At 43.7% G+C, this 9,902-nt stretch overlaps 1 protein-coding gene across 1 annotated transcript; it reads right to left on the reverse strand.

Annotated features, from left to right (window-relative positions):
• Positions 1-5,588: 5,588 nt before the first annotated feature.
• Positions 5,589-9,196, reverse strand: LOC121813294. The gene is made up of 2 exons (XM_042216970.1): positions 8,812-9,196; positions 5,589-8,686 (listed from the first exon to the last, which is right to left on the reverse strand). Exon 2 carries the CDS (start codon positions 7,623-7,625, stop codon positions 5,589-5,591), a length of 2,037 nt encoding a protein of 678 aa, XP_042072904.1. The 5' UTR covers positions 7,626-8,686; positions 8,812-9,196.
• Between the last annotated feature and the right edge of the window lie 706 nt (positions 9,197-9,902).

Raw genomic sequence — 9,902 nt, forward strand, 5'->3', positions numbered from 1 at the left:
CACGTTCTTTCTCCCACAGTGTAACACACTACACTATGTGACAAATCGTTGGTATGTTACGCTTTTGGCCACCCAACATGTTTCTATGTTACACATTCAGGAACAGGAGGAAACATGAGAACCATTCTTTAAATATTGTTATTCGTTGTCTTAGTTCTCTTGATGGTTTTCTGTTTATATTTATGTCATATTCATAGTTCTTGCCCTTGGTTTCCGTCACCTTGCCTTTCCCATGTTCCTTGCTTTTCATCCAGTCAGTCATGTCTCAGTGTTGAGTCTGCGTCTCCATGTCTGTCTTGCATTTCCTGTTTTACTTTGACAGTCTGTGTCCTGTGTCAGTGTATTCTGTTTTGCTCCATCCCTGTCTCATCATGTCTGTTTAGTCACAGCTGTGTTTCCCACCTGTTTGCCATTTCCTCATTACTCTCTGTGTGCATATAACGGCTGTGTCCCAATTCAGGGTCTGCACGCTTGAAGTACGCGCACTACGCGTACTATGTACGGTGCGTACTATAAGTACGAGAAGTGCAGAAGTGAGAGGCTTGTGAAATGGGACGGTATACGCTTCGTCGCGCTGTTCAGGTTGCCTAGCAACCATGATACTAACCGCGAGAAACGTTACATCCAGCTTTGTGTGACAGAAATGAAGGAGAAAAATGTTTTGTTGGTCATTCATTTTTGTTCTGACATCTCTTTGATTAGTTGAGTATCTGAGGCTGAGACCACGGGACTGTAAAACATGATTGTTGGGCTTCATTTCTGTGCTGAACAGTCATTTAAGATTAGTGAGTAAATAACAATTAGTTAATGTTGTTCATGAGACTAAAATCATCTCACTGTGGTAATGTAAATATAATATGGCCAATATTATAGTATTGTCAGATTAGAAGTACAAACATCGCTAATGTCACACAACTTTGCCAACATGTGGCCAACAGTAATGTTTTAATGTTCTTCGTTATTAAACATTCGCACATAAATAAGTGACATCGTATTCAGTACTTACTTTTGACAGTTCACTCTTCGGCTGCTCCCTTCTGCCGTATTTTGCGGCAAAATTATCCACACCCACCGCCGCGCTATGAATTGTGGGATATAGAGTGTGTGTTTCCCTCTGTCTTTTGTTGGATCGTTTGCTTGTCTTCACTTGTTTATCAACCCCTGCATGCCATGGTTTCAGGTTCTCATGTTTACCTTCTTCCACTGTTCCACGGTTTTTGTTAGGTTTTTTCTGTTCCGCTTTGCTAGCTGTTTTTGAAGTGTTTTCATTTAGCCAAAAATAAAGGCCTGTCTTCAGTTTATCCTCCTTAAGTTATCCTTCAGTTTATAAGGGCCCTCATTCTCCCTTTTCTGGCTTGCTTTGCAAACCTTAACACTATTTTAAACATGCCAAGGTAACTCCTCAATTAAAGAAACAGAATCTTCATCCCAGCTTCACTGGTAATTATTGGCCTATTTCAAAACTGCCATTTATAAGCAAATTATTAGAAAAAAATTTAGAAAATCAGTTCAGATCTTTACCATGCAGATTAGAGAGTTTTTACCCTTTTCAGTCTGGCTTTCAAAAGTACTTCTCCACTTGAAGGTCTACTATGATCTTATAATTACTTCTGATGCAGAAATTTATTCTTTATTCGTTTTTGCTTGGTCTGAGTCCAGCCTTTGATACCATTGACCACAAAATTGTACTTAATAGGATTAAGGTTTTGTCTGGTATATTTGCTTTTTTTCTTACTTATCTAATAGGATCTTCTCTGGTAGAACAAGCAAGTTCTCCTCTAACATTGCCTCCCTAACCTGTGGGGTTACACAGGGTTCAGTTTTGGGTCCATTATTACTTTCTTTCAACATGGTTCCTTTAGCTGGCATTATTTTTCACATATATCCCTTTTTAAAAAAAAATAAATAATTTTTTTATAATTTCTGTGTCGACTAACATATACAGCTGACATTCAGCTATATATGTCTTTTATGCCTCATCTGCTGGATAGGTTGTTCACCTCAGTCCACTGTTTAACTCAAGTTACCAGTTGGCTCTCTAGCAATAAATAAACACCAACATGACTTAGGTTCTTACTTCTTTTTGTCCAACTGCTGAGTCGAACATTAGAAACCTTGGTGTAATGTGGTCCTTCTCTGGGCTTCGACTTGCTTGTAAAATCTTTATATCATTCCTGTTTCTTTCATTAAAGGAACATTTCTAAATTGCAATAGATGATCTTCTCAGCTGATCTGGAAAAACATTTTCATGCATTTAGATTATTATGATGCCCTGTTTAACAGCTTGGATAAACATCTCTTTCTTGCCTTTGGTAATGGTGGCGCTAACAATAAAAAACACACTGCTTCAGAAATACTGTGTAGAAATATTATGCTTAGTTCAGCTGACCAGAGTCACGTGATCAGTGACGTTCGAAGTTTTATTCGGTTCCTGATTCAGTGGTTTATAAGGAAGTAAATTGTTGGGATTTCTGCTGTGCTGTGGTGATTTTGTGTGAGAGACAGCAAACCAGTGCATGACATATTGAGAGACATGGAGCCAGTGAGGAAGAGAGGACATTCTGCCTATTCCCAAATAAAAACCAAATAGAATAATCTTATGCTAAAGCCAGACTAAATACACATTCTTGCAAGCAAGCTCACATTACTCCTATTTTATATTCAGTGTTGGGGAGTAACGGAATACATGTACCGCCGTTACGTATTTAAAATGCAAAATATGAGAAACTGTATTTTGTTACAGTTACCGTTTAAAAGGGTGGTATTCGGAATACAGTTACTTTGTTGAAATAAATGGTTTACACATATTGGTTTCATATATTAGGCTATGCCCTCTCTATTTTTGGTAATTCCACGCCGGTGGAAAGCCAAACAAAACATGCATTAAGAGGCTCTAAAAAACATTTCTTCATGTCATTATGCAGGCTGCAAGTACGGGTGACATGGGCCGTGAAATTGAGACAAAGGCATTAAAGTTCCAGCCAGCCAGCCAAAGCAGAGAAGCCCAGACCTCCCTCTCCCAGACCACCTCCTGTAGCTTATCCTGGAGAACACCAAGGCATTCGCAGGCCAGCCGAGAGATATAATCTCTCCAGCGTGTCCTGGGTCTGCCCCAGGGCCTCCTCCCGGTGGGACATGCCCGGAACACCTCACCCAGGAGGCGCCCAGGAGGCATCCTTGTCAGATGCCCGAACCACCTCAACTGGCTCCTTTCGATGTGAAGGAGCAGCGACTCTACTCTGAGCCGCTCCCGTTTGGCCAAACTTCTCACCCTATGTCTAACGGAGTAGTACCGATCCGTCTGTCGATCTCCAGCTCCCTTCTCCCATCACTCATGAGCAAGACCCCGAGATACCTAAAGTAATCCAATTGGGGCAGGAATTCGTCCACAAACCAAAGTGGGCCGAACCATTCCAGTGCGAGCTGGAGGCCATCACCCGATGAAGCCAACAGAACCACATCATCCGCAAAAAGCAGAGATGAGATTCTGAGGCCACCAAAGTGAAAGCCCTCCGCCACTTGGCTGCGCCTAGAAATCCTGTCCATAAAAGTTGTGAACATAATTGGTGACAAAGGGCAGCCCTGGCGGAGCCCATCACCCACTGGGAATGAGTCCGACTTAAAGAGCTGGTCCAGTGTTCCGTGACCAGGACGACAACCTCATTGTTCCTCCTGTATCCGAGATTTGACTAACGGACGGATTCTCCCTTCCAGCACCCTGGCATAGACTTTCCCAGAGAGGCTGAGCAGTGTGATGCCCCTGTAGCTGGAACACACCCTCCGGTCCCCCTTCTTAAAAATGGGGACAACCACCCCGGTCTGCCAGTCCGGCGGTACCACCCCTTATGCCCATGGAACATTGTAGAGGCGTGTCAGCCAGGACAGCCCTACAACATCCAGAGCCTTCAGGGACTCGGGGGTGGCCTCATCGACACCAGGGGCTCTGCCACCAAGGTGTTGTTTAACTGCCTCGGTGACCACACCCTCGAAAATTGGCGGGTCATTCCCCTCATCCCCAAACTCTGCTTCCTCCTTGGAAGACGTGTCAGTGGGATTAAGGAGGTCCTCGAAGTATTCCTTCCACCGCCTGACAATTTTCTCAGTCAAAGTCAGCAGCGCTCCACCAGCACTATACACAGCACCGCTTTCCTCTCCTGAGTTGCCTGACGGTTTGCCAGAATGTCTTCGAGGAAGTCCGAAAGTTTTTTTCCCCAGTCTCCCTCAGAATGCTGTTGAAGGTCTGCCGGAGGTGTGCGTTGAAGATCTCACGGACTGGGGCTTTTCCTATACTAAAGTTAGAGTCGAGCGCTCTCTGACATGTAAAAACTCATTCACACATATTTCCTTCTTGTACAGTTGGAGGAGAGAGTGAAAGGAGCTGCAGGAGTCAGATGTGTAATGCTAAATCCTACTAACTTCTAACTACATTAACTTTAATAAATTCTGTTTTCATGCATGCCTGGATGTTAAACTTAATCGCTACACCTGGTAAAGCAGCAACACTGATCATTTTATTAAAGATGAAAGATGCCGCAGTGTTCGGTTGACTTTGGGACCTGCAGCAGAGTTTGGACCCAGATACGGTAGATTGCTCAGACAATCCATCAAGCGGTGCGGCTTAGTAGCTTGCCAAAGTCGTACTATAACATTTTTGACAGATTTTTGAGCGCTGTGTACCACATACAGTTGGTTTGAGGTCAGTAAGCACAACCAGAATTCATACAAAAGGTGCACCGGATTATAAGACGCACTGTCGATTTTTGAGAAAATTAAAGGAATTTTAAGCGCAGAAAATACGGTAGATGGTAAGCTTGAAAACATGGAGTGTCCAGCACAGTCTCCAGACTTAAACCCAATCGAGCTGGTTTGGGATGAACTGGACAGAAGAGTGAAAGCAATGCAACCTACAAGTGTCACACATTTATGGGAACTTCTGCTACAGGTATGGGTGGAACTTTCTGAAGAATATTTGATTACCTTCTGTCACAGTAGTTGAAGGAGCACCTGCTGTAGCTTTAGTCTATCTCACAGGTTCCAAAATTATGGACAAGGCATCTCAGGCTAAGTTGTGCTGGGTTATTCTGATAGAGTCACATCTAACATTGGCTCACTGTCTTCAACATCTGCTGACAGCTAAGTTATTTGTGGTGCACTGCTCCCCTTTCCTTACCAGTCAGCTACATACAAATACGCTCAGAGTTACAGTCAAGTCCTGCACCTCAGTGAGCCCGTTCAGAGAAAATGTGCTTTTAATGTAATGGTCTGAATGCTTGAGCATCCTTTGTTTAGTGATACAAAACTAAACTCTGACAGCAACTGTGTGAATATGTAATGCTGTTTTTACATAAGATTAAAACGGTGAATAAAAGCCACGTTCACTCTACATTGGCCACACCGCTTTGCTAGCTAAAACACCGGTGTCAGCACATAAGGACCCTGTCATAGTCTGTCAATGATGTTGATGCATATACAGTGGCTTGCAAAAGTATTCGGCCCCCTTGAACTTTTCCACATTTTGTCACATTACAGCTACAAACATGAATCAAATTTATTGGAATTCCACGTGAAAGACCAAAGGGAGAGTACGGTTAAAGAAACACATTACACATCTTGTGTGCCTTTTCCATTTCTACCCTTCTTCCAGCAGCCGGGTTCAAAGGGCACGCTTTAGCCCAGTGTCCAGGTTGTCCACACCGGAAACAAACATACATCTGGCCTCCCCTACCACCTCCCATCTGACCCCTTCCCCTGAAACCACCTCTGTTTCCTCCAAATGGGGAACCTCTCTGCCCATAAGGGGCCGGGGAGTGATAAGCACCATACTGGGGGGGCTGTGGATCAGTTGGCCATGGGTTCGGATACAAATCAGGGGCAACTGGACCAGGAGCGGGAGCTGCAGCAGCCACAAGCTGCTTTTTAGGCTTGTCACCTTTCCCACCCAGGTCGTTTTTTGCTTTCTGCAGCTGAACCTTCAACAGTTGCAACTGTAAATCTTCGACGCTCTCCGCTTTATCATCAGACTTAATCTGCACTTTGTTAAGATTAAAAATCAAATGTTTCTTCCAGATTGCAAAGTCACAGTCCTGCAAATCAGGATTATCCTCCATTTTCTGGCTTACTGACTCCGGAATGCCCCTCAGCACCGCCTTTCTAAACCACATGCTCTGTGAACAAGTCCTACTGGGGTGATGACCTGTATGGTTCACCCAGTCATCAACAGCCTGATTTAGATAATGGGTGGGATTTTGCTTTCCATCCCATTTAAATTTCTGTAAGGTGCCTTGATTTTTTGGTGGGAATTGTTTGCGCAGGGCCGGTCCAATAAACCTCAGGGCCTGCATTAGTGGCACCTCGTTCTCATGCATGGTAGTACCTGCATTTTGTTCCAGGTCCGCTGCCTGAGATCGGGATGTGCACCTAGTTATAATAGCTCTAAAATCTCCCAGTGCGAGGTCCTGTCCAGCTGTGTATTTATCCAAACCAGCCAACCAGGCATTCCCTCCCTCCGTTATGTCAGGGAGTTTGTCCACTAGGGCCTGGACATCTCCGAATGAATAAGGTTGATACACTGGTCTACGTTGCGCTTTAGTCTGGACCAGGGGAAATATGCCTGGAGGCTGAGGCACAGGGCCCTTAGATCTAGTCTGATATCCTAAACTGGGAGGGGTAGAGGGGGGTGTATTGTTAAGGTCACTGAGTTCATCATCAGTATCCTCAGTTTCCTCCCCGCCTGGTGGGGTAGCAGTGTCAGCAAAAATGTGGGCTAAACTCATCTGTGTTTCCGGATCCTGACGGCCCACCAAAGACATGGTAACTGTGACATTTGGTGAAGTGCCAGGCTCAGTTTTTGCAGTAGCAGTCAGATCTCCTTTAACAGCGACAGGAGTGCTGGCAAAGGGGTTGGACCGGGAAAGAGTTAATTGTTGTTCAGTGGGTTCCTGTCTGTTCATTCGAACCGCAAATGGTGCGCTCGCAGGGGGGTCAGTTAGGCCCTCAGATCCGGTTCCAAAACAATGGGACATAGAAGAGGGGGCTCTACTACTAGCTGAGGATGTCGCCGACAGAGAGGAGCTTCCTGGGCAAAAATGCTTGGTATCTAGGGGAGTTGGAGCTACGGGCGGTTCTTCTCCAATAGTCATTATTCCACCAGAGATATTAAGTACCGGATATATGCCTGCTGAGGGAGGAGTTGAGGCAGAATAGGGAGGTGGCTGAGACCTATTTTTCTTCATGTGTGGTTTTGCAGTTTCCCATAAACACACCCAGTGATTAAATTTAGCTTTGCGGCCTGCGTGCTTATCTGCTTCCTTTCTGTGTCTCACCCCGCTCATCACACCTGCACCTGCTGCTGCTGAGTTGGCTTCTTCCTCTTTCTCTTTTGCCTGCATAGCCTTATTCTGCCAAATTATTCCCCAGTTACCACTACTCCCCTCGTTCTTTCCCTTTTCTTTCATTAACCTTTCAGCTGTTTTCCTCAATAACTCTTTCTGCTTTTTTGCTTCTTTAGGCTGGTGTGTGGAGTTGATGACTGTCTCAACACATGTTAATTGTTCTCCCAATGTGCTAAGAATAACACCGGGACCCCAACCATCATCATTAGTTTCTCTATCTAATTCTCCATCCATTTTACTGTCAATGGAGGAGTGTTCTTTTATTGATTTTAAAGGAGAATTTGGGCCAGCTGGGTTTCTGCCTCTGTTAGGCACTAACAGCTGGGGCGCTGCTTTAAAGGTGAGTCAGCACTGAAATATCCCTTCAGGTGTTACCAAGCTTCTACCAAACCGGAGTCTGGCGGGTAACCTTGCCTATTGCTTCCTGATAGGGGTGCTAGTTGGTTGTCACCTTGTTCACACGTCTCATTCACACTTCATACATTACCTGCAGTCACTCATTACCCTCCTTATGTATGTAATAAATGTGTAAAAAATTCTATGTGTGGTGTATTATTTTAACCAAAAGAGGAACCTAGTTCCTTTAATTGTGTAATCTGTGAACAACGGAGAACCAGACTGTCCTGCCCAGTGTTCCACAGCAAGCATTCAGTGTGTATTTATGTGTGTCAAATATCAAACAGAACATCAAAACATTTAAAACACTAAAAACATCGTGGTTTTAAGAAGAGATCCGTTTTTCTCCTATTGATTAAAGGGACCCCTCCTTTGGACTCCAACCAGTACTTTTCCTTTTTAAGTTTTAGAGGATCTTTTCTAATAACGTCCTCTGGGCCTTCCTAACCCTTCTGTAGTTTAGAGAATATTACTAAAAAATATTCTCAAGGCCTTTAACCTTTTAATTGTTTAGAAAGGCGTTACTAATAAACCCTTTCAAGGTCCCAGACCTGCACTGAGGTATGTATCCGACACCGGAGAGCAACCCGTCGGCTGCAACCGTGGTCAGACCTCAGTTTCTTTATTCACTTATTCACTTATTTCTTATTCACTTATCTCTTATTCACTTATCTCTTATTCACTTGTCTGATTCTCAACAAGCCTTAAGTAAGCCAGACAATTTTGGTTATGAATTACTAGGAGTTTGGACACTAAGCTATTTTTATAATGTTCAATAGAGCAGAAATAAAAGGTCTGCTTACCTTGTTTTTGTGTGCACACAACTTTTGTCCAAACTCCGTTCACTCAGACCACGGCCGAAGTCCTCCCATCCGTTCCAGTTTGACCTGAAGCGGATCCTGTTCGTGACGCCAATTGAAGGATATAAAAAACAACAAGCAATAGAATAATATTAAACACAAAGTGAACCCGTCTTCCTTCATTAAATAGGTTCTTTTAGATGTTAAGGAGGAATTGACTTAACCAGGCTGGCGGAGAATGAAGACAACAGCACACCTGCAGGATGGGGAATTCAGTGAACTTTATTGAGACAGAGACAAGCTCTCAACAACAGCTCACATCAAGAGATTCCAAAGATTTGCTGTGAGGATGGGTATATATTCTCTAAAACTATAAGGAGGGAGTGAGGAAAGTGCTGCACTAGCAGAAAAACAACTCCATAAAAGGAAACCGGCCCTGGGTGTTCTAGCCTCCCTGCTCGCAGATATCTTGCACCTGCAGGATGAGGCGTTTGCTTCTTATCGCTCTCAAGGCCAAAGTCGTGAGCACAATCTTGTTACACAGTTGCACAGTAACTTTTAAAGCTGAACAATGTTTAAAGCTGAATAATGTTTAAAGCTGAAATAGTTTAACATTTTGTTCTTCGGTCAGGAACAAATGTAATCGCATGGCAGGATGCTGTAAAAGGACCAAACTTCAGCCAGGAGAACAACTGAGATAATCCATCCACAATACGAGGTTAGTCATTCATATACTGCTGCATGGGCTGGGCTGTAGTTACATCCTAAGGTTTTAAAAACTGAGCTTAAATAAATGATTAGCGGTAATAAAAGCCGAGGGAGGTCAACAGTGATCACTGACTGTTTTAGGAGCTTTTTGAGATCTAAATAGAAGAAAATACAAAACATTAAACATGTTAACAACACAAAAGCCATATTAAACGCAGACTACTTTAGCCCGGAAGTAGGATTCGTCCGTCATCACTGTCAACGGCTTGGAAATTGTGCCTAAGCCTGCTTTAAATTTCTAATAACTTTATGCCTGACCTGTCTGTGTGTTCTTTGGACTTCATGGTGTTGTTGCTCCCAATATTCTCTTAGACAACCTCTGAGGCCGTCACAGAGCAGCTGTATTTGTACTGACATTAGATTACACACAGGTGCACTCTATTTAGTCATTAGCACTCATCAGGCAATGTCTATGGGCAACTGACTGCACTCAGACCAAAGGGGGCTGAATAATTACGCACACCCCACTTTGCAGTTATTTATTTGTAAAAATGTTTGGAATCATGTATGATTTTCGTTCCACTTCTCACGTGTGCACCACTTTGTA

This window comes from Haplochromis burtoni, unplaced genomic scaffold (assembly GCF_018398535.1).
Source record: "Haplochromis burtoni strain Fernald_Lab_line unplaced genomic scaffold, NCSU_Asbu1 Contig_1418, whole genome shotgun sequence".
Taxonomy (NCBI): domain Eukaryota; kingdom Metazoa; phylum Chordata; class Actinopteri; order Cichliformes; family Cichlidae; genus Haplochromis; species Haplochromis burtoni.

Bases quoted from the DNA above. Each gene is read 5' to 3' on its own strand.
- LOC121813294 (XM_042216970.1), bottom strand. From the start codon at position 7,625: ATGGATGGAGAATTAGATAGAGAAACTAATGATGATGGTTGGGGTCCC.